This window comes from Hemibagrus wyckioides, linkage group LG03, assembly GCF_019097595.1.
Source record: "Hemibagrus wyckioides isolate EC202008001 linkage group LG03, SWU_Hwy_1.0, whole genome shotgun sequence".
Taxonomy (NCBI): domain Eukaryota; kingdom Metazoa; phylum Chordata; class Actinopteri; order Siluriformes; family Bagridae; genus Hemibagrus; species Hemibagrus wyckioides.
The window spans coordinates 28,926,899-28,952,582 of NC_080712.1; the positions used below are offsets into that span (position 1 = coordinate 28,926,899).

General features: G+C 41.0%; 1 protein-coding gene across 1 annotated transcript in view; it reads right to left on the reverse strand.

Annotated features, from left to right (window-relative positions):
- mcu (mitochondrial calcium uniporter) overlaps positions 1 to 25,684 on the reverse strand; it is a 58,064-nt gene that overhangs the window by 12,625 nt on the left and 19,755 nt on the right. The window contains exon 2 of the mRNA XM_058378787.1: positions 21,471 to 21,581. Coding sequence (XP_058234770.1) covers positions 21,471 to 21,581 — 111 coding nt within the window. The remainder of the gene's footprint in view (positions 1 to 21,470; positions 21,582 to 25,684) is intronic.

Sequence of the window (25,684 nt, forward strand, 5' to 3'; positions counted from 1 at the left end):
AACCGAAACTTTCCATTTCTTATAAGCGAATAGAGAATACTTATATCACATTCAGGAACAGAAGTGAGAGCACATCTGTGCACGTTGTCATCTGGGAAATTAACACGTTCTTGCTACTAAAATTGATATGCAAACATTCGCACTCGACTTTATGCCCACTGCATATGGTACAGCATAACTGTGTTCAAAAATCTGTAGACGCCCAATACCATGGTGTTCAGATTTCCAATCAGAATAGTTATTTCAAACAATAAAATTAATTTAGACAGCTGTGATGCAGCCTTGTGTGTCCGTGTGTGTGTGTGTGTGTTTTCCCTGCAGGAGTTGCAGTGGTGGGCTGCTGACTGCAGATCTTAACTTAGGACTGGCATTAATTAGTGATGAGGAGTTAACAAGCCGATCTCCCAGCAGAGAGCCATGTCAGCTCTCACTCTCTCACACACAGGTTTCAGCACACATGCTATGGAACAAAACACACACACACACCTTTTTATCTAAAGTAGCACATTTATATATCTAACAGAATTCATGCACCCTGTCATATCATATCTCAAGAAACAGGTTGTTGATCTCATCCCTGAACCCTGATAATCAATGTCAGAGCTGGAAAAACATGAATGTGTGGTAGTTCTCGATAGGGAAAAGAGCATGTCATGTGCAACACGTACAGCCACTGTGTTATTATCTTGTTATCGTCACTCTTTATTATTATTATTATTATTATTCCGGTTCCTGGACTCGCTACTAGTCCTAAACGGTAATCGCTAAAAACATGGTTCCAACGCTAAAGTGTTCATCATGTTATGCTTAAGTGTGCTATTACTTTTCATGCTGATAAGTATTGTAGTTTATTTTATATTAATTTTTAAATCCATTTTTTACGGACTTCACTTCCTGGTTTCCATACATTTAAAAAGAGTGACATTAGACATTTAAAAAGAGTGCACACAGTTCGGCTTTTGTCGGACGTTATCGGTAGCTGCCGAAAACAGGAGGTTTGTTATTTAAGGTCGTATCGTCTTTAAACGGTTGCTACAGCTTAGATTCTAAGGGTACAGCTACATGCTACCTTAAACTTCAGCTCTGCTTCACTCCCTGGGCTTCCCGGACATTTCAGATTAGCGCGGACGCTGGTTCGTTTAGACTTCATATTTTAACTGTGACGTTAGATTGGATTTATTATTTGAAGATTTCTTGCACTAGTTTAAGTATGTATAGCTTTTATATTTGTAACGTTCATCGCTTGTGGCACTTAACGCGCCCGCCTCCCGTGCTGGAGACACGTGTAAAATATTGTAAAATATTAGTACCACTGATGTCAATAACATTACAAGCTGCAGTTTAACTTATTTGTTAGAGCGCCCGCCTCCCATGCTGGAGACCCGGTCGGAGTGGTATTTATATATAATTTCAGAATTTCTTGCAATAGTTTAAGCAACATATCGCTTAAACGGTAATAGCTAGAAACATGGTTCCAACGCTAAAATGCTGCTTAGGTGTGCTATTACTTTTCATGCTGGTAAGTATTATAGTTTATTTTAAATGGATTTTTAAATGGATTTTTCACGGACTGCAGTCTGCAGTTTAGCGTATTTGTTAGAGCACCCGCCTCCCATGCTATAATCAGTTAACTCGGAATTCTTACTCTACAGCCACATAAACTACCTTAAACTTTTTAAACTGTGACTTTAGCTTTTAAATATTATTTGAGCATGTCTTGCAATAGTTTAAGCAACATATTCGCAATCACACTTGCATTTTCATCTGGAAATGCAACATTCTAGTTATTATTCCGTTTCCTGTGCGCGCTACTAGTCCTAAACGGTAATAACTAAAAACATGGATCCAACGCTAAAATGTGCATCATGTGTTGCTTAAGTGTGCTATTACTTTTCATACTGATAAGTATTGTAGTTTATTTTATATTAATTTAAAATGCATTTTTTACGGACTACCTGGTTTCCGCACGGACATTTAAGGAGAGCGCGCACAGTTCGGTTTTTCTCGGAGATGTTCGGGAAAAATGCCGTAAACAAGCATGTAAAACATTACTAGTCCTAAACGGTAATAGCTAGAAACATGGTGCCAACGCTAAAATGTTGCCCATGTTGTGCTTAAGCGTGCCATTACTTTTCATGCTGATAAGTAGTGTAGTTTATTTTATATTAATTTGTAAATGCATTTTTACGGACTTCACTTCCTGGTTTTCCGTACAGTTCGGTCTTTCTCGGAGGTTTTCGGTAGGTGCCGTAAACAAGGATGTAAAACATTACTGCATTGATCTCAGTAGTGTTATAAGCTGCAGCTTAGCTTCTTTGGTAGAGCGCCCGATAATACGATAATAACTAGAAACATGCTTACAACGCTAAAATGCTTCTTAGGTGTGCTATTACTTTTCATGCTGATAAGTATTATAGTTTTTATATGGATTTTTAAATGTATTTTTCACGGACTTCAGACCGCTGCTCTGTGTGTGTGTGTGTGTGTGACGTCAGCTAGACTGAGGGAAGAGGTTTTTTTAAGGCCCCATCGTCTTTCCTACAGCTTGAATTCTTACAGCCACATAAACTACCTTAAACCTTTTAAACTGTGACTTTAGCTTTTAAATATTATTTGAGCATGTCTTGCAATAGTTTAAGCAACATATTCGCAATCACACTCTCATTTTCTTCTGGAAATGCAACATTGTAGTTGTAAATTGTACTGTGGAGAATGTGGAGCAGACTTGGAATGTGGAAGCTCTGTTCAGAACAAGACGATGGACGGCGCTCGTGCACGAGCTGAAATATTAAACAGCAGAGCAGTCAATAGTGCAGCAACCCTGAAGTCAATTGCATTCAGACAGAGAGAGAGAGAGAGAGAGAGAGAGAGAGAATGCAGAAATGTGAGGGAGTGACAGAGAGGATGTGAGTGTGTGTACTCTGCAGCAGCACAGAGGTGGGAGGGAGAGTGACTGCAGGAAATGCTGAGCACTGCAGCAGTGGAATCCCTTGCCTGGAGAGGGGGGTTACCCCTTACTTCTCTTTATGCTGGCATCCCCTCCTTCTCCTCTCTCTCTCTTTCTTTATCCTTGTCCTGCTGCTGTCTGAAACCCGGTGTTCCCCTGTTTGCTATGCGTCATGTCCCTTTGTGCCGCTTTACTGCGCTTAGAACTAGACTCAGCATAGCACGTTAGTATATTAGCGTGTGTCCATCAACACACAACCTTTCAGACTATCCCGGCATTACGACTAATCACTGCACCGTTTCATCAAATAGATCAGATCTGTGGCACAGATGTCGCCACTATCATCATCAGTGCTGGGGGTGTAAATGAAAGTAGAGTGAAATGATCGCTGTACACTAAAAACAATCCGCTCGGCTGTCTGACGGTTTCACCTAACCACGATATTTCACGCTGAAAGGAACGTGAGGGCTGTAAATGCACATATTAAATGCATAAATAAGACAGTGTAAAGGAATTAATAGTACTGTGCATGGATTCTGACTACAAGAGAAAGGATTGAATGAACAAAAACATTGCCATTTTATTAGTTTGACAAATCAAAAAAAAAAAAAGCATGATCAAATAAAATCTTCATTTTGATTCATTAAGTTAAATGAAAAATAATAATAATGAAAAATAATTGTTTAATTTAACCTAATGTGCAGTCATTAATTAATAATTACACCAAGAAGTAATCACGCATAATATACAGGCAAATATAATAGACTTTACTCTTACTCTCTTATGTTCTTCTAACTTGTCTACCATCATGTTCATCTTTTTTATGCTGTCTTCAGCTTTTATGTTACATCGTATTGGATGGACTGCAAAGGAAATAAACAGTCTGTATTTTCTATGGATTTTTATTCAGGTTTAAGGTGCTTGTGTTCCTGACCAAGCAGATTAACATAAATTCTAGCAACAATGTACATTGTTAGAATTGAATTTTGTCATTGACATGCTCTTCATGGTCTCCCCCATATCTCTAAGTGCTCCACAAATCTAGGGGTTGGTTGAAAAAACCCTAGTCTAAACGCTTCTGGTCAAGAAATAATCTCTGAGGTGTGAACAGTGGAGCTCAGAAAACTTAAGACTTAAGCACCTGCATAGATGTGAATCTCTTTTTCTCGGTATATTGATTTTTTCTTTAGTTGAAATGTTTAGATAAAAATCAACCTTCAATATATGTCTAATAAAAATTCTGCACTCGTTTGCAGAATTTTTCCTTCCTCCCATATTCGTCATTCATGGTGTGGATTGGTCAGACCTCTCTATTAAAATACTGCGATCCTGTTATTGGGTGAGGGATGAAAAAAAAGCCCGAGTGCCACCAATTAATCTCCAGTTTGAGTATTCTTTCAGTCCAATAAAGTTCTAGATGGTGCTGGTTTTCAGCTAAATTGTAAGACAGAGAATTAGACGCTTTTATTCTCAATGTCATTCTAACGCTGAGCTACGACCTGCTATTCATCTCCTGAAGTGCCTCATTCATTTTTCGGCCTGATATCGCTGCATAAACACTCGTCCACGCTCGTGCACTTCACAAATGATCCTGCCCCAAGCCTGATGGCCATCATCATCCTAATCACCCTAAATCACACGAGTCTGCTGCCCCTCTCTGAAATAACTCCTGCATTTCACTCACAAAGCCATTTACAGCCAGAGATGGATTTCCCCCTTCTATATGTAGGTGCTCTAAAGAGTCCAGAGCGGGTGAGTGAAATTCTCAAGACTTAACACACACACACACACACACACCTTCATTGACTCTGTCGAATCAATAAGTCCAGGAATCCCTGGAGCTCAGGTTGTGGTGCAAAATCTGTCCCCTGAGTGGAATAGAATATAATCCTGTAGTAGAGATGCCTCCAACCACATAAGTGTGTGTGTGTAGTGTGTATATATTACGTGTACAATAATATGCTATTAAATATGGTCAAACCCTAAGCTAAGGAAAGCTGAGAGAAGATTTGTTCTGTCAAAGTAGAACAGCAAGCTTTTAGCGGTGTATTATTTATACACAGGCTGGGAAATGGTTCTTAAGAAATTGAAGGATGTGACAATTTTGCAGGCTGTTAGTATTCCCAATGAATTTTAGAAGCTGGCACGTGTGTGTATGTGTGTGTGTGTGTGGGGCTGCAAGGATTCTCTTGCTGTATGCTTCAGTGCTTCATGACTAGTTATATATTTTATGGACAGATAATGACCATACTTTAAAAGAAAAAAGAAAAAGTACAGGCGTTTGTTTCCTGCAACATTGTTTATTCCTGTTTATGTTAAGGCATATATCTCTTCCTGTCTTATTTTTCTGTTGGATGAACAGAATGCCGGCGGTAAATCTTTCGAAACCCGTCATGTGCTGGAGTCGCTCGGGATTTCTGTGCAGTAGCTGAGGGGTATACACCTTTAAAATAAAAAATAAAACAAAGAAAGAGGAAAAAAGGACCAAGAATAAACCCGGAGGGAATAGCAAGGCTTGAGAGGATTACTGGTGGAAATAAGTAATGTCTCTTGCTATGGAGATGTAATTAAAAATCTGTGGTCTGGCCAGGAAAAAAAAAAGGTTTGCTTATTGCCATTCCTGTTTATAAGATTTTTTGATTATTTAAGCATTTTAGATCCAAGGACAAGACAGAGAGTGTAAAATATATTATAAAATCTATATTGTGTCATTTATTTGTATTTCATCAAAAGAGGAACTGTTAGACAGTAAAATATTGTTTTAATAATAAAGTTTCCTTCAGGAGGATCTGTGACAGAAATCTGTGTTGTTTTTTTCCCCCCGTTTCCTCTTGCCACATCTGACTGATCGTTCTCCAGTCTGCACGGATGTACCCTTTTCATTTGCATATATTACTGCATGGATATTCTTCATCATTCATGTTCTAGTCTTTCAAGCATGTTTCAATGTTCTGGGTGTAATCATTACTCAGCTGCTGCTTCTGTTAGTCTTATTATTGTGCTGTCACTATATCATACATAATGATAATAAAATTGTGATTCAGCCACAACCAAGAACTCATACTGACATCACAAGCTGTATTTCTTTGTCGTATTACCTTCGAGAGAGAGAGAGAATAGACAGGATGGAGAGGAAACGCTTGTATATAGCTCCTCGAATGTACGTGACGATCATAACTACATCATTCGTTAATAAAGTCAAGTTGTGGCAAATTACTGTGGTTTTAGAGAAATTACTCACTTTGGGACTGATGCTATAGGAAAATAATCAGCTAACAGTGGCATAAGGAAATGCTGTGCAGTGTTGAAGGTAATTACTGATATTGTGATAATCTCAATTATTCATCCAATCACAATGGGTCAGGAGTTCTCACACACACACACACAAACAACAAACATATCTAATATAGGCCACTTGGACAGTCAGTCGTTAAGGCGATTAGGGTAGTCCAATCTTTTTCTTTAGCGCTTCTCAACTTCCCTAATCTATGAGCTCAAAAGACTGAACAAACCCAATTAATGGGGCTTCTTTTCACTTATTGTTTATCCTGACACCAGTCAGCTAAAGACCATTCACATGGCCACAGCACTGCTTGCATTATTGATTTAACCATGACACTGATACACCCCCTAACACACACACACACAGAAACAAACACACAAAAACAGTTTAAGATGGAGTGCTAGTGTCAACAGTGCACTAAACCGAAATCCAACAACTTTTTGGAAAGAAAGATGCTTTCATTTCTAACAACAAACGTCTTTTACTAAACTATCTTGTTTGCTCACTATGGAAATCAACTCATTAGGCAGTTAGTGAAAGCTCCATTGTGCTTAGCCTAGAAGTCCAATAACTAAAAAGCTCTGCTTCATGCAATTTAACTCAAATGTTTTGAATGTGTATTAATACAGATGATGTAAAGCAAGCATGCAACAGGAAGTCCAGTCCATCTCCTTTGCTGATTATATCTCTGATGATGAAGTATTGTTCATACCGTCGATAAAAAGGCTGTGCTGTTCACTGGTTGTGAACAAAGACGCTATTTGTGCTTTCATGTTCATTTTCACTCAATAAACTGCTTGTGACTAAGTTCCATTTACAGATTTTGGGCTGCACCCTGATTCTGTAAACATGATTAATACAGATTCAGATGATTAGATCAACAGCTTACTGAACCTGCTCATTCACTAGGAAACAGACAACTCAATGACTTACTGAGACATGTCCTGCTTTTTTTATGTGCGAGGTAGCCTGTGGACTGCTCAGTTTGAAGCACTGTGTTTGCGTATACAGACATATGGTGTTGGACCTCAACTTGTGTTCATTAGCCTACACACACACACACACACACACACACACTCTCCATCTCTCTGTTTCATAGTGACCAGCAGTTCACTGATGATGCTGGACATTAATTAATTAATTAATGACCAGCAGTTCACTGATGATGCTGGACATTAATTAATTAATTCAATGACTGGACTTGGCATTTTGTCCCGCTTCAACACACATCTTACTGCAACTGCCCTCCCCTACCTCCTACACACCGATCCAACCCTCAGCACCACGGGGTGTGCTTTCTAATCAGCTGGTGCTGTGGGGAAGAGGGGAATGCCGCTGAGCAGTAAACCTCTCTGAATACACAGTGCTGATTTCTAACACTAAAACAATTTCTAACAGGAATTATGAACTGTGCTTTAATTTAACACAATAATTACACATCCTGGATTCATGAGTCACAGGATGCACATGTTACCGTTTGGGTCTTTTACTTAATTATTAGATTAATAAATTATGTATTAGTCTAAGCTTGCTACTTACACACACATACAATCTATAAAATAAGTGAAAATAGATCGTGATTTCTTTTTTTCATTTATATCTATCTATCTATCTATTTATCTATTCATTTATTTCTTTGTATGTTTGCTTATTAATTACCTGGACAAACCCAGGTAATTAACAGTGCTGTGAAATTAATCCTGGAAAAAAACTGCCTAAAAAACAAAAAGAACAAAATAAAGGCGACAGCCACAGTATTGAGAAGATATTTATATTATTTTTATATTTCATTTATTAGATAAAAAAAAAAAAAAGGAAAGAGAATTTAAAAAGCATTTGTGAATAAAATAAATATAAAAGAGAAGCATGCACCAGCTCAGTAAAGCTTCCTTTCATCGTGCGAAGGGATTCCCCATGCTGCCACACATATCAAGATTATTCATCAGCAAATATATTTTTGGTATCCAATACAGACAAGTTAAGCGGCTTTGAACCGTAACCATGACACAATAAACACACACCATTTCCTCCGTATATGGTTTGCTGACTCCACCGAGGCTTTATTGCGCTCGTAATGCTCTTTTTATTTCAATATTTTGAAAATCAGCAATTGACTGGAAATCATTCGAAATCCTTCACAATGCGGATTCCTGTTTAGAAATGCGCGGAGGAAATACAGCCTTAGAGCCTCAAAGCACAACAGTGCTGCCAATAAATAATACGCCCCGGCACGGAGCCGTGTGTAGGCCTTTCCGAGCTTACACAACAAATTCATCCTCAGAGTGAACGTTCAGCCTCGCAACATTAATTAAGAAAGATGTAGTCACAGCTTCAGCAACCGAAATAAACGCTAGGGGTGGAGAGAACATTTCAGAGAGCGAGAATTAATATAAAATAAATAAATAAATAAATTAAAAAAAAAACAGGATGGCGCTCATGCACATGAAACACAGCAATCTGCTTGGTCCTTCACATTCTTATTCACCCCACAAAAGAGACACAAGAGTGAATCAATACTTTATGCCTCATGCTTTAAACATTTTGATGAGGAATGCGACTGGTCAGCTCTATAACGTATCACACCGTATCCATGGAATATACAGTGGGAATATCAATATACTTAATGCACATCCATTGACTGTAATGCACTTGAATTTAATCAGCTGTGCAAAGCTTCTGAACATGCCAGACACTCTCATTAAGCAAAAGCTTTAAAGACGTCTATCTGTGGAAATCAAGACGAGTTATTTCCCCATCCCAAAAGCCTGAGCCTTAGAGCTCACTAGGAGGCACAGATAAAAGACACGACCAAGCCAACAGAGACAGGCTCACTTTGCTTCAGCCTCTTCCAATAGTAGCAAATGGGCTGCGTTTAATCAGCTGCACCCTCCGTTCATCCCTTCGTCGGAAACTCTGCCTGAGCAGCCGTGGAGATTGCCCATCATCTGTGCTCTGCACACACACACACACACACACACACACCTCCTCTACTGTACTTTGTTTCGTATTATGAAACCATTCACTCAGTATCAGTGTGTCAAGCTCTTTTCATCAAAGGTTGCATTTCTCCTTCTCCATAACACAGCATGGACATCATAAAAAGATGACCACACCCTTGAATCAGACATGCAGACAAAAAAAATAAATAAATCAGCTTTTCCTCAACCCACCTGTTCGTATCACTGTCGCCAAGAGCAACAGCATTCAGGGGAAGAAGCGAGGAAGAGTTGGTGAGGCACTTCATATTTTGGGGAAACAATTCACACAAGATTGGAGAGACACAGAGTAGCGTCCAAAACAAGGGTCCAAGAAATCAAAGTGCGAATAAGGAAGTATGAGACGAATGTGAACCGTCAATACCGAGTGAGGAGAAGGTGCAACGGAGCATGTAATGTGAACACAGCCCAGGATACCTTAAGGAGGATGTATCTCCACTGTGTCTTGTACATGTCGAGTGCAGGCTGGAGGAAGAAAGGTTAAAGCCTGGATACTTGAGGAGGAAGACTGTAACTGCTTTCAGTAAAAGAGCTCATTAAAACAAGCATAGGACAGTTTCACTCTGGCTAATCTGGCGGCTTTTATCCTTCTCTCCTCCACACTTTATTCATCATCCCTCTCCTGCTGACATATTCACGTACCCATTTTAAACTCACAGTCAATCTGGTGAATGTTCGGCGCAGGGTATTCATAAAGAGGACAACACAACAGGGTCCTGCTGTTCTAGGAAAATAATCCATGGGGTGGTGTGTGATGTGGACTGACGTGAAGTGGGAACTGGTTTTGATTTCCACAGACTCAGAAGCACAATGAAATAACACTCACACTACATCTTCTGCTAGCACCTGAGTCATCCTTTTTATCTGCTCAAAGAACAAGCTGCCAGCATAGAGAGAGAGACAGACAGAGACAGAGACACAGAGAGAGAGAGAGAGATGAACAAAAAAAAAAGGCTTTGGTCAATAACCTGACGTTCTTTGTGAAGACCGTGAGCTGAGAATGATAGGGAATATTAGCTTGGCAGATAAAAAAAAGAAAGAAAAGAAACTTGACTATTATTGATTTTGCAATATCTTCAATGAGCAGGAGAATGTTTGGGTGTATACGCTGCAGTGTTTCTGTAATCTTTCTCATATTTGCACTGTCATGGGTACACACACACACACACAGACACACACACTTATTTTCCCACACCCAAGGCATCCTAATCTTGGATATCGTCCATTAATTGAGTAAAACAGCATAATGAGTTGGAGCATGTGCAACTGCACAGAGTGCAATTAAGCCTTGTATTAAACAGATGGAGGAAATACCACATTGTTATTACCATTTTAACTCATTTATACTCCAACGGAAGCAGTATGGATTCTTTTAAAATGAGAAAGGTATGACTTTGCCACTTTGAGTGTGGGTACAGTCTCACATACTGCTGTTACCGTTTTTAGCAAGTGTTCTAAAGTTACTGAAGAACAAGCACCACCACGCCATGACTACTGTAACACCATTACAACTGTAACATCATGACTACTGTAACACCATTACAACTGTAACATCATGACTACAGCAACACCATTACAACAGTAACACTATTACCACTGTAACACCATTACAACTGTAACACCATGACTACAGCTACACCATTACAACTGTAACACCATTACAACAGTAACATCATGACTACTGTAACACCATGACTACAGCTACACCATTACAACTGTAACATCATGACTACAGTAACACCATTACAACTGTAACACCATTACAACTGTAACACCATGGCTACAGTGACAGCAAGACTACAGTGACACCATTACAACTGTAACACCATGACTACAGCTACACCATTACAACTGTAACACCATGACTACAGCAACACCATTACAACTGTAACACCATGACTACAGTGACAGCAAGACTACAGTGACACCATTACAACTGTAACACCATGACTACAGCTACACCATTACAACTGTAACACCATGACTACAGCTACACCATTACAACTGTAACACCATGACTACAGCTACACCATTACAACTGTAACATCATGACTACAGTAACACCATTACAGCTGTAACACCATGACTACAGTAACACCATTACAACTGTAACACCATGACTACAGTAACACCATTACAACTGTAACACCATGGCTACAGCAACACCATGACTACAGTGACAGCAAGACTACAGTGACAGCAAGACTACAGTGACAGCAAGACTACAGTGACACCATTACAACTGTAACACCATGACTACAGCTACACCATTACAACTGTAACACCATGACTACAGTAACACCATTACAGCTGTAACACCATGACTACAGTAACACCATTACAGCTGTAACACCATGACTACAACAACACCATTACAACTGTAACACCATGGCTACAGCAACACCATTACAACTGTAACATCATGACTACAGTAACACCATTACAGCTGTAACACCATGACTACAGTAACACCATTACAACTGTAACACCATGACTACAGTGACAGCAAGACTACAGTAACACCATTACAGCTGTTACACCATGACTACAGCTACACCATTACAACTGTAACACCATGACTACAGCAACACCATTACAACTGTAACACCATGACTACAGCAACACCATTACAACAGTAACACCATGACTACAGCTACACCATTACAACTGTAACACCATGACTACAGCAACACCATTACAACTGTAACACCATGACTACAGTAACACCATTACAACTGTAACACCATGACTACAGCTACACCAATACAACTGTAACACCATGACTACAGCAACACCATGACTACAGTGACAGCAAGACTACAGTGACAGCAAGACTACAGTGACAGCAAGACTACAGTAACACCAATACAACTGTAACACCATGACTACAGTAACATCATTACAACTGTAACACCATGACTACAGCAACACCATTACAACTGTAACACCATGACTACAGTGACAGCAAGACTACAGTGACAGCAAGACTACAGTGACACCAATACAACTGTAACACCATGACTACAGCAACACCATTACAACTGTAACACCATGACTACAGCAACACCATTACAACTGTAACACCATGACTACAGCAACACCATGACTACAGTGACAGCAAGACTACAGTGACAGCAAGACTACAGTGACAGCAAGACTACAGTAACATCATTACAACTGTAACACCATGACTACAGCAACACCATGACTACAGTGACAGCAAGACTACAGTGACAGCAAGACTACAGTAACATCATTACAACTGTAACACCATGACTACAGCTACACCATTACAACTGTAACACCATGACTACAGTGACAGCAAGACTACAGTAACACCATGACTACAGTGACAGCAAGACTACAGCTACACTTTTCCTACAGCTACACCATGGCAATGCAATTCCACTGATTTGAGACGAGACTGCTAATAATAATATAAATTATTTCTCTTTTAAACAGGCAGAAGATATTTAATGAAGTCATATTCAGTGCTCACAGGAGGATGAAATAGACCAGGGGAAACCCTGATCACGGGCTGTGATAAGCAAACACTAGAGAACCTAATGTACTCTGCATTGCCATAGAGTACACACACACGCACACACAGTCTCTCTCTCTCTCTCTCTCTCTCTCTCTCTCTCTCCCCTTCACTTAGAGGATTATGATACAGCTAAGTAGCAGCTTCTGCCAAGGACAGAGTGGAAGTGATAGAAGCTCCCTGTAACTCGGCTCAAATAAGGAAGCAGAATGTACTAAGCTGCCAGAGATGATTCAGGATCCCTCCATATATGGTGCTTGGGTGTTGCGGGTTTTACTAATAGAATAACCAAACACGCCCAATGCCACGTCTATGGATGAGTTTGTGGTTTTTTTGGAAACTGTATGCACTGTAGTGACAGAAGGAGGTAGTGAAAAAGAAAGAGACAAGGAAGGAGGGAAGTGAAAGCAGGGCTTGAAGGAGAAATATATGAAGGTTTAACAATCCCGCTTTCATGTTATTCTGTAATGCAAACTCTTTGTCATTCTGAAAGACGATGAGGATGATAAGGTAATCTGTGAGAACACTGCTCAGCAGAGCTCTGACAGGAGCGATAACCTGTCAGCGCAGCAGAGGCTAAGAGCTGCAGACCCTGACGATCGATGCCACATCTGGCCCCTACATTGGCTACAGCAATGCGGGTAGAGAGAAAGACAGAGGGAATGTGAGAGCACGAGAGAGAGAGAGAGAGAGAGAGAGAGAGAGATGGATGGAAGTGAGGGTAAAACTGAGACACAATCTTACTAAATGTCTAGAGAGATAGAGCTACACATTCATTTGAACCCTCAGCGGCATGGAATGAGATATTGAAATCGTGTCTGCACGGAATTCTCACAAGACATTAACTACAGAACGAGACGCTTGTCCTGAGTAATGCTATCTGATGTGTGGCAATACAGATCTGAAAACGGAATCAAATTAACACGGGAGAATCGCAGATATAACAAAGTGTTATTAAACAGAGAAAGTGAGGCTCGGGAGCTCAATGTTGAGTCCCAGAGCTAAAACAGGATCTCAGGTGTTGCTCTGAGAGAGAGCAATTAAAAGTCTAAACAGCACAAGGTAAATAATAACTGTTTCCACTTGGCTTGTTTGATAAAGTCTGTACCTGGGTGCACTTTTAGGCATGTCAGATCTTGTATATTTTTCATTTAGTTGATTGGTCAGGAGGTCATGGACACTTGTTCATGGTCTGGAGGTGTCGTTTTTATTAGAGCAAAATATATGAATGAGTCAGGATTACTGAGTTAAAATACATTTACATTTCTGGCATTTGGCAGACACTCTTATCCAGAGCGACATACAAAAGGGCTTTAAGTATCATTGAAAACATTAACACTGGTTCAATAGGTTACAGACTTGGGATACCATTCGCCTAAAATTGGATTTTTTTTTTTTTAAATAAACCATATAACGATACATAAACAGGGAAAGGTAAGAGCTAGTTTAAGTGCCTCAGGAAAAGATAAGTCTTAAGACGTCGTTTGAAGACAGTCAGAGATTCTGGTGTGCGGACATCTAGGGGAAGTTCATTCCACCACCTCTGTGCCAGAACAGAGAAGAGTCTAGATGAATACCTACCTTTTACCCTGAGAGATGGTGGGACCAGTCGGGCAGTGCTAGTGGATCGGAGGGAGCGAGGAGCAGTGCGAGGAGTAATGAGGTCTTTGAGGTAAGATGGTGCTGGTCCATTCTTGCCTTTGTAGGCAAGCATCAGTGTTTTGAATTTGATGCGTGCAGCTACCGGAAGCCAGTGGAGGGAACGCAGCAGTGGGGAGGTGTGGGAGAACTTAGGCAGGTTGAATACAAGCCGTGCAGCTGCATTTTGGATCATTTGCAGTGGACGAGTTGCATTCAGAGGAAGACCTGCCAATAAAGAGTTGCAGTAGTCCAGTCTCGAAATAACCAGAGACTGAACAAGCACTTGAGTAGCCTGTGTGGATAGAAATGGTCGGATCCTTCTGATGTTGTACAGAAGAAACCGACATGAGTGTGTCACATTGGCAACATGGGAGGAAAAGGACAGTTGATTGTCCATGGTTACCCCAAGGTTGAGAGCAGTGGCTGAAGGGGAGATCATCGAGTTGTCCAGAGACAATGCAAGATCCTTGTCTGGGGATGAATCACCTGGGATGACCAGCAGTTCAGTTTTGCTGGGATTAAGTTTCAGCTGATGAGCTGTCATCCAGGATGAAATGTCCGCCAGACACGCTGAGATTCGGGCAGAAGCTGTGGTATCTGAGGGAGGGAAGGAGAAGATAAGTTGGGTGTCATCAGCATAGCAGTGGTATGAAAAGCCGTGTGAGGATATAACTTTGCCAAGAGTGTGAGTGTAGAGGGAGAAAAGGAGAGGACCAAGTACTGAGCCTTGTGGGACACCAGTAGAGAGTCTGCGTGGGGCTGATGTCAATCCCTTACATGTTACCTGATATGAGCGACCATCCAGGTAGGAAGCAAACCATTCCTATGCTATTCCACAAATTCCAAGACTCCTGAGGGTGGACAAGAGAGTCTTGTGGTTAACCGTGTCAAATAACACGGTTAACACTGCAGTAAGGTCAAGGAGGATGAGGACCAATGACAGCTTGGCTGATCTAGCAGTATGTAGTTTCTCAGGTGACTGCCAAAAGGGCAGTCTCTGTAGAATTTGCTGCTTTGAAGCCAGACTGGTTGGGATCATGGAGGTTATTCTGCAAGAGATAGTCAGACAGCTGATTATAAACAATTCGTTCGAGAATTTTTGAAAGAAAGGAGAGGAGTGATACTGGTCTGTAATTATTGATGTCAGAGGGATCCAAAGCAGGTTTCTTTAGTATAGGGATAACCCTTGCTTGCTTAAAGGCAGTTGGTACCTGTCCTGATGTAATGGATCTATTGATGACTGTGGTGATGAAGGGCAGGAGGTCAGGTGAGATGGTCTGGAGCATAGTGGAAGGGATTGGATCCAGTGGGCAGGTGGTGGGATTGGAGGAGTGGATGATTTGCAAAACCTCTTCTGCTGCTATGGTTGAGAGATGCTTCAGTGAAGGAGTAGCTGAGCGTGTAGGTCTGGCAGATGTTCTCAATCTTCTATGTGTAAAAAGTGGCAAAATCTTCAGCGGTCAGGGAGGATGGAGCAGGTGGAGTTGGAGGGTGTGCAGAGATGATGTTGTGGAGCTTTCGGGGATCTTGTGCAGAAGCCTCAAGCTTTTCCTTGTAGAAGGAAGTCTTGGCAGAAGTCACATCCGAAGAGAATCTGGACAGAAGCATTCAATAAGAGGTGAGATCTGCGTCCAGTTGAGATTTCTTCCACTTCCTCTCTGCTGTTCGTAGTTCTCTTTGATTGTTGCGAAGCACATCTGACAGCCAAGGAGCAGGACAAGAAGTCTTCCTGCGTTTAGTGGATAAAGGGCAGAGAAGGTCCATGGTTGATGAAAGAGAGGAGATAATAGTGTCTGTAGCTGAGTCTAGGGGTAAGGAGGAAAAGGAGTCATAGTCAGGAAGAGATGAAAGAGTGTAGGAAGCTACAGAGGAAGGAGAGATAGAGTGAAGGTTCTGACGGATGAGAGAGGGATGTTGGGAGTTACATTTGGGTAGTACAGGGAGAATGATAGTGAAGGATACCAAGTGATGATCTGAGATATGAAGTGGGGTAGCAGTCATGTCTGTAGCTGGGGAAGGGTAGGTGAAGACCAAGTCCAAGACGTTTCCTCCCTTGTGTGTTGGAGGGCAGCTGTTAAATGACAAGGAGAACGAATTCAGAAGAGTCAGAAGGCCAGAAGACTGAAGCTTGTCAGATGGGAGGTTGAAATCTCCAAGGACCGTCAGAGGGGTGCTGTCAGAAGGGAAGATGCTGAGGAGTGTGTGCATTTCTTCCATGAAGTCTCCAATGGGACCAGGAGGACGATAGATGACAATGATGGAGAGGTTGATTGGAGATGTAACTGAAACTGCATGGAATTCAAAAGAAGAAATGGTGAGATGAGACAAGGGGAGAGGTGTGAAACACCATCTCCGGGACAACAGCAGACCTGTGCCACCACCCCTGCCTGATTCTTGTGGTGAGTAAGAGAAAGCATAGGCAGAGGATAGAGCAGTCGGTGTAGCAGTGTTAGTTAGTGCCAGAAAATCAAAGGAATAGTGGGAAGCTAAAGCTGAGCTGAAATCAGCCTTCCTTACAGCAGACTGGCAGTTCCAGAGCCCACCTACCACCGCTGTTTGAGACTGAGACAACAGGGGAGGGTAGATGAGATTGCTGGAAACACAACCTTTGCTTCGTGGGTAATAATGCCTGTGTCTGTAAGAGGTAAGAACAGAGATGGGTTTGAGACACATGTCTGGTTTGGTCAAAGTGAGGTAAAGTGCAAGTTAAAATGTAACAGGACAAGAAAGAAAGTATGTTAGTAGACACTTACTATAAACAGGTCTTGACCGGGCTAGATGCAAACCGCTACAGACACGAGTGAGAGCCTTCAATATAAATTAGTAAGCCCTTCCCACAATTCACACCTCAAGGGAGACTGAAACTATTCTTGATTAATCACTAAGCCAACTGAGACAACTAAGCATAGACCAACACTAAAGGATCAACAAGCTATTAGGGATGCAACAATACAGTCAACCCACGGTTCAATACGTACTGCGGTTTTTAACCACGGTTTTCGGTTCGGTTCGGATGGCTTGGCAAATTAAAGTTTTTTTTCCATTATTCTTTGCTTAGGTGACAGGAACAGTAAGTATGTTAAGAACAAAAAAAAAACTGGTTTTAGTTGCGCTCTTTTTTTCCCCAATCCGCTATGTAATGAACAGTAAGGGTGAGACAACTCTGTTGCCCGCGAGGTCCAACTATCTGTTATTAGAGCAAGGCTTTGCGCTTTAGCCAATTGGTTTTAGATTTTTTTGCACGTTTTTTCATAGAGATCGGGGAAAAAGTCCGTGTCGGTAGTGTGTAACGCGGTTCGAGCACTTTTAGTTGCCGAAAGCCCACATCACCAATCACAGAAAACGGCTGCAAATCTTTAGCAATTATGATGTTATAATTATTTTTTGTGTCTCTCGGGAACCAGTTCTGTATGAATGCTGGAAGGAATCAGCTAGGGACTGTTGTTTTTGGGTTCCTGTGTTACCTGCTCTGCCATCCTGCTTCCACACAGTGATATCTCTGGGTGATGGAGCTGCAAATGTGTGGTCATGTTGGAAGTATTTCCATGTCAGTATGTAACTCGTGTGGAACAGTGCTTAAACACAGTCATTTTTTTTGTTTAGCATTTTTGTTTCATCGGCATCATAGTCAACAACAAATCCAAAATGTTCCCACACCACAGATTTGACGGAGTTGACGGAGCTGCTTCCTCATATTTGTCTCGCTTCACCGCTCTCCAGGGTTAGAGTGAAATCTCACACCAGCATCGCAAGCATGGTTACCGCCCCTAACTTTAGCGCTCACTGATTGGATATTTACTCGGGGGAGGCGCGTCTGTCTCAGCGTGTAGATATACAGTACAGGCAAACACAAACAGGCGGTTCAGAGAGTAATAAAACACATGGTTATTATTGTTTTATGGAAAAACCGAAAAACTGCGGTCCACATACGCGTATTGAACCGTGGAGGTCGTACCGAACGGTTCAATATTATATGGAGTATTGGGGGCATCCCTACAAGCTACACAATATAACACAGTTCAAATAACTCTAGAACCAACCAAGTTAAACAAATAGTACACAAAGTCAGAATCCTACCTTACCAGATGGAATAGATTCAAATGAAGAGCTAAAGCACACTGAATCATTGATTTAAAGCTGTGTAAAAAGAAACAGGAAGTCAAGGGTCACCCTGCCGGCCTTGAAATAGTTAATACCGTGTCACAGATATTGAATCAGCATTAGAGAGAAAAGCTCATGTCATATGCTGACTCAGATACAGAGGTCTCAGTACCCTGTGTTTGCAGGAGAGAGACAGAGAGAGAGAGAGAGAGAGAGAGAGACAGACAGACAACAGCAAATGGAAGTGAGAGAGTGAATGAGTGAGAGAGTGACTCCCTCCATGCTCTAAAAGGAAAAAGGGATTCAGGACTGATCGAGTTGCTGAACAGTTGTGAGATTAATGTGCAGCTTTACAAAATGTTCTTGGCCAAGTAGCTTGTGAAAGGGCAAAATTCCAAACTCGTACATCTTACAGCTTTAAGGTCAATAACAATTTCTGTACTCATTTCTGGAGCCATTTCCAGTGTCAGATGATTCTGTATATTGTTGTTTGCTTTAAATAGCATCCAATACATCAGCTGTAACTTTCCTTGTCACATTAATCAGCATGCTTCATTTCTTGAGTACATAGAGAGGTTTTAAGCCTTGAACACACCTCTTGAAACATTTGAACACATCCAGAAATTTGTCAGCAACAATAATTATGTTTCAATCAATCAGCTTTAATTAAACATTATGCCAAAAACATAATACCCTAAAATATTTTTAGAAAGGCATCTTGTACCAAAAAGGAATCAGATGATGAGGTGTGCAGAGATTCCCTCACCTACACACCCCTAATAAGCGGACATAAGCAATGAAATGCACACAGATATGAAATCTTAGGCATTTGAATGGACTGCAGCAAAACTAGACAAGGTGCGAAGGTAAAACTAATGCATTGCTGTCATGGCGCCACCTTTTCGTCTGCGCCACATCTCATCTCCTCTTCTCTCTCTGCTATCTAACAATCACTCGTCGTGAATATCTGAGCCGCTTTAGCTTGCGCGTACACAAGCGTACGCACACTAATGTGCTGCTCAGCAACAGAGATGGCACGGGATCAAATAGGCTATTCTGTATAAAGAAATTTATAGCGCATATGCCCGTTGAAACTCAGCCAGTGGAGGGGAGAAGGAAAAAAAAATAAAAAATCGCAGTATTAAAAATGCAGACACTTAACCTTGAGCTCATCTTCTGAACGTACTGCAGCTGCAACACCGAGCTTCATCAGCCAAACAATCTGCACTGAGACGGAAATCAAATTCGCTTCATTCAGCGTCAGGTCAGGAAATGCTGTTACCATGGCCACTGGCCTAGAAAAAGCCCTGAAAATTTTATAAATAAACAGACAGGAAAGTTCAACCCTAATATGGAAAGTGAGATGAAATTGAATTTCCTTTGGAGTTGCTGTAAATCTTACACTTTTTTTCCCTCAGACCTGGTCTTCATTGAGCACGGAAAAAAGCTCATTCAGTTGTTCATAAGCTGAAAACTTAAACAAGCAGGATATAAAAATAGAGAACTAAGGACAAAAAAAAAAAAATACAAGCAAAAGTTCCACACAAGCGCCACCTTCTCCAAGTATAAAGAAGGATCTCTGTGTGATGGATACCATCAGTGACATATCAAAGCTGGTGTGTGTGTAGTGTATAGAGCAGGAAGGATTATGACTATGCCATATTAACATACATACAAACACATCATATTTATTCAGCAGTAATCGATCATAACACAGTGATGTCAATGCTGAGCTATGGACGAGAGCACGTAACTTCAGCGAGCACTGAGCACTGTGGTGCTTCATTTCCCCCTTGCACTCTGAGAATCTTGCTTTGCTCATGGGTCAAGGCGCAAATTTTTAATGCCCCCTGGTCAGATATCACTTTGCACCCACAAGCTTAGAGGAGGTTTCCACAGGATAACAGCTTAATCAATTTCAGCATTAAGAGCTCATTGTTAGCAGCACATGACAGCAACTGATATAAGCAGAAGTTAAAAATAAAGTTCCATGACACCATGATTGGTTAATACTGAGCAGGTTACTCATTTCAGTATGCTGTTCTTTCTGCTCCCTGTCCGGGTCGCCACAGTGGATCATTTGGCACAGGTTTTATGCTGGATGTCCGTCCTGACGTAACCCTCCCATTTTATCCGGGCTTGGGACCGGCACTGAAAGTTAACTCTTCAGTGGCTGGGTTAGCGCCTGGGAATTGAACCCGGGCCGCGGCAATAAGAGCGCGGGATCCTGCCGTAGGACCACCAGGAGGCATTTCAGTATCAGTGTCATTATCAGTTTTAACAATTACTAAAAAATTCTGAAAAAGAGGAAAGAAAAACAACTCACACACACTGTACTGATGCACCCTAATGAAAACCTGCTAACTTTGTGAACATCAACAAACACTTTTTACGTCAATCAATGTAAAGTAATAATAATTGTACAGCTCTTACAATTGCAGAGATGCATTCTCTCAAACCGGCTGTAGCTTGCTAGACTAGAATAACACTTTTGACCACAGTGAGACAATGACAGCATCTCAGCTAACAGTCGAAATGTTACACAAACATTTGCTGCTGTTTAGTTTGATTGATGATGAAAACATGACAGCTTATATTGATTTGTTACAAGGTCACTTCAGAAATGTGATTTTTCAACGGCTGTGTTTTCTATTAAATCTATCAAAATGACTTCCTCTAATAAACAAGGTGTTAATGAGGTTATAATGGCCTCATTAAACGAATCGGGGTTTGATTTCTTTTGGTGTCAAGAGGAGACAAAAACATTTGTAGCGGCGCAGAGGAAACCATATCTAGCACATTCAGGAAGGACTTGGTTATCTTTGGTATTAGATAAGGCTTAGGTGGGGAATCATTGTAGCTTACACACAATATCTTTAAAAATCCTATAGAGCTCAGAAAAATAAAAAAATTTAAAAAAAATCCAGGTTCAGTTTTTGACACACAACTCTTCGCACTAACCTGTGGAGGTAGAGGAGCCCTGGGCTGGCTGAAAAGTGTTGCCCTGCCAGAGGACCTCAGGCTGTGTCCTCTTCTCACACTCTGGTGGACAAAGGGTCCAGACAGCGTGTCCTGCAGAAGAGAAGTCCAGAATGAAATCATGAGGCAGGGTGTTGAAGAATCAAGTACTGAATAATACAGTACACAGGTTCATCATTCAATACGATTATGCAATAAAAATGTAAAGGAAGCAACAATTAAGAAATTAATTACTATTCCTTTAAATATCAGGAGGAAAATCTATTAGAGAATGCATGAACTCTATCTTTTGTGCCACTCCTTCAATGATTAAATGAATTTATTTATCTATAACTAGTTAATTGGCATGAAAATTGTTACCACATGTTAAGCATTATTATAGCAGAGAAAGCTTCAAATGGAATATTTGCAAACATATTTAGCACATTTTCATTGTATTGCTCTTATTAGGAGCTTGCATTAAAGCTGGTGTTGGAACAGCTTTGCCAGTTTGTTTTTAGCCAAATGCTTTAAGTGAAACTGCAAAAAAATAAATAAAATAAATAAGAAAGCTTTGAGCTCTTTCGGCTCTGCTGGTTCTCTGTGTTTAGAAGGGAACAACTACTCCCTCCTTCTTCTCCAACTGTAGCAATCATGCCAGCTGTGCCCCATCAGAGCCTACATTAACACCAATTAGACTCATTCTCAATTAATTACGCTAAAAGTCTTCTAGATACAACGGGAGTGAGAAGAAAAGTTCATGTAAGGCAATGAGAGTCTCAGAAGGAAAAAAAAAAAAAACAGACTGCAAAACTCAAAAGTCTGTAAAACTCTTTCTTCTCTAGAGAAACAGATCAATCGTGTGAGGAAATACTGAGATAACTGAGAGCATCATCTCACATACACCTTCAACTGAAAGCTGTCGTCTCATTAACTTTAAACAGAAGACATTAGACGTTATATATATATATATATATATATATATATATATATATATATATATATATATATATATATATATATATATATATATATGTTGAAGTTTTAAAAAAAATCATGCCAAGATACATGATCAGGGATGGACAAATCACAAGCCCGAACATCCAACACAAGCATACACTATATTGGCAAATGTTTTGGGACACCCCTCCAAATCATTGAAAGGGCTTGGCCCTTTATGCCAAGTTCACACTGCGCAATTTTCAAAGTTGTTGGATCACAGTTGTTTTCACACTGCACGACTATCTAGGGGAGCACTGAGTCGCTGCTGTGTTCACATTGCTCACATTGGAGAAACTTGCCCTGCCTGGATAGTCCTGACCTCAACCCGATAGAACACCTTTGGGATGAATTAGAGTGGAGACTGTGAGCGAGGCCAAAACTGGGACGTCTGTCTTCACATGCACATGAATATAATATGGAGATGGCCCACCCTTTGCAGCTATAACAGCTTCAACTCTTCTGGGAAGGCTTTCCACAAGGTGTAGGAGTGTGTTTATGGGAATTTTTGACCATTCATCTAGAAGTGCATTTGTGAGGTCAGACACTGTTGTTCGCAGTCTCTGCTCTAATTCACCCCAAAGGTGTTCTATGGGGTTGAGGTCAGGCCAGTCAAGTTTCTCCACACCAAATTCACAAAACTCGAACTAAGGGGCCAAGCCCAACCCCTGAAACACAACACCTGAATTCAATGAATTGGAGGGGTGTCCCAAAACATTTGGCAATATAATGTATGTTTTTTTTTTTGTTGTTTTTTGGTTATTGGTCAGAATGCACACTGACACACCAAAACACCTCAAACATCATTATGACTAGTCAATATCACAATGTGCAACACTGGACACTTTCTAAGCAGAGGATAAGCACTAAAGCTACACAGTCCTCACCTCACAGAGAATCCTACTTATACAAATCCCCATTAAAGCACTTAGCTAGCTAACTAGCTGATCATATGTTATTAGCTGCTAATAGTCATTTAAGTTTCCAGGTAAACAAATCATTGGAATGGGCACGATTAAATGCGTTAGATAGCTATTCACAGGACATGATTTTTAAACCCATGGTTGACAGTCAGCTAAAATATTGATAGCGGTCTCCTTGTTTAAAGCCGACTGACACACACACAACCATGCATCTAATTATGTAGCTCTACAGCATGCTGTTGCTTGAAAATTGACTTGCCTGAATATTGCCATGCAAGACATTTGGCTAGTTTCTCTGTTGTATGCTTATGAAACCCTGTTTTCTAGACCAGGCAAGGCTCCGCCTCGGCTGAAAAGACGAGTTTCCATAAAAGGCAAGTGGGTGGGGTCACAGTGAGAACAGCAGAGAGCTGTAAAAATGACAAACCACTCCCTTCAAGTGCTGACAAACATAAAACTTTAATATTTTTCTGTGTAAACTGTCTTTCATCTTCCAAGACTTTTAGGTCTAAATAGAAAAGGCTTCGATTAAAACTCACAGGAAAGCCAACATATGAGCATGCTGTGGCTGTAATACATACAAAAGCCATCCGTCCACCCACACAGTCCTTTACATGTGTGTTGAGGCAATGGGGGTAATGGAGCATAAAATGTAGACCTATGTGTGGGTAGCTAGGGCTCAGATAACAGCCTCCAATTAACCCAGTATTGAAGTAGTTATTGCTGGTCATGGCTTGAGGTTTGCTGAACATGCTCTGTGATGATGCTTAAGCTATGAGCTGTGTGAGAAAGGTTCTAATGAGCGCCAACAGCATCAGCAAAATGTGTGAAGTCGCTGGTGTAGAAAGTGGCTCTTCGCGCTTATCACAGTCGCCATGCATGGGGTGTTGTCCTGAAATATTCCACTTCAGTTTCTGTTATTTCACACACGATGTACCGATCATAAGCTTCTGAATACCACTGCTAAATTCACCCATGTAGAAATACCAGAGAAAATGATCCCTCTGGTCATCGACATTTCAAAGTTCAGCTGCACTTGAGCAGTGCATGTGTCATTAAAGGCACAGGAAGATTTCCTTTTAATCTAGCACTTCTCCCAAGAGGGACAGCCCAGCCTATTGCCCATGATTAGCTTGTCACAGTGAATAAAGCGCCTGCTAGTCACAGATTAAAATGACAAACCAAAGAGCACCGTTTCTTTTTACTGGTTTCGCGACTCCAGTCAACATGCACCTTGAGGTCAATGTGATGTCCATCCACATATGTAGCTTCTGTTTCAAACTCCAAAACTGGGGTGTAGCAGTACATCAAAACCAATAAACCTCATTTTATAAGCATTTTACTACCTCAGATAGATGTAGGATCTGAACAACATAGAAATGTTCACCTCAGACAGACATTTCTGTCCATGGCTCTAGTAACGGCTTGCCACAGAATCGTTCAGTACATTTTTATTTGCCAATAACTTTGTGGCTGCAATTCCTTAGATCAAAACACATCCACACATGACTGTTTAAAAGCCTGCCACAATGGAGTGACTGCCATCTTGAATTGCCTCAAACCTAAATCAGCTGATCATAAGACTGGTACTCCAAACAGGAACTGACACCAAACAGGAAGTGATTGTGTATTTCAGGGAAGCTTTGTTGTATTGCCATTAAACTTGGTAGATGGTTACACACAGACCAGGCATAAAATTATGACCACCTACCTAATATTGTGTTGGTCCCCAGTTTGCCGCCAAAACAGCCCGCCATGTACTGTGTATTCTGACACCTTTCTATCAGTACCAGCATTAACTTCTTCAGCAGTTTGAGCAACAGTAGCTCGTCTGTTGGATCGGATCACGCAGGCCAGCCTTCACTCCCCATCTGCATCAATGAGCCTTGGCCATCCATGACCCTCCGGGTCGCCACTGTTCCTTCCTTGGACCACTTTTGATAGATACTGACCACTGCAGACCGGGAACACCCCACAAGAGCTGCAGTTTTGGAGATGCTCTGATCCAGTCGTCTAGCCATCACAATTTGGCCCTGCGTCAAACTCGCTCAAATCCTTACTCTTGCCCATTTTTCCTGCTTCTAACACATCAACTTTGAGGAGAAAATGTTCACTTGCTGTCTAATATATCCCACCCACTAACAGGTGCCATGATGAGGAGATCATCAGTGTTATTCACTTCACCTATCAGTGGTCAGAATGTTATGGCTGATCGGTGTAAAGTCACGCAAAGGTAATTAATAACTGCTGGGTCATTCGCTATTAGGTGGTGCTAGAAATAAAAAATGAAATGAA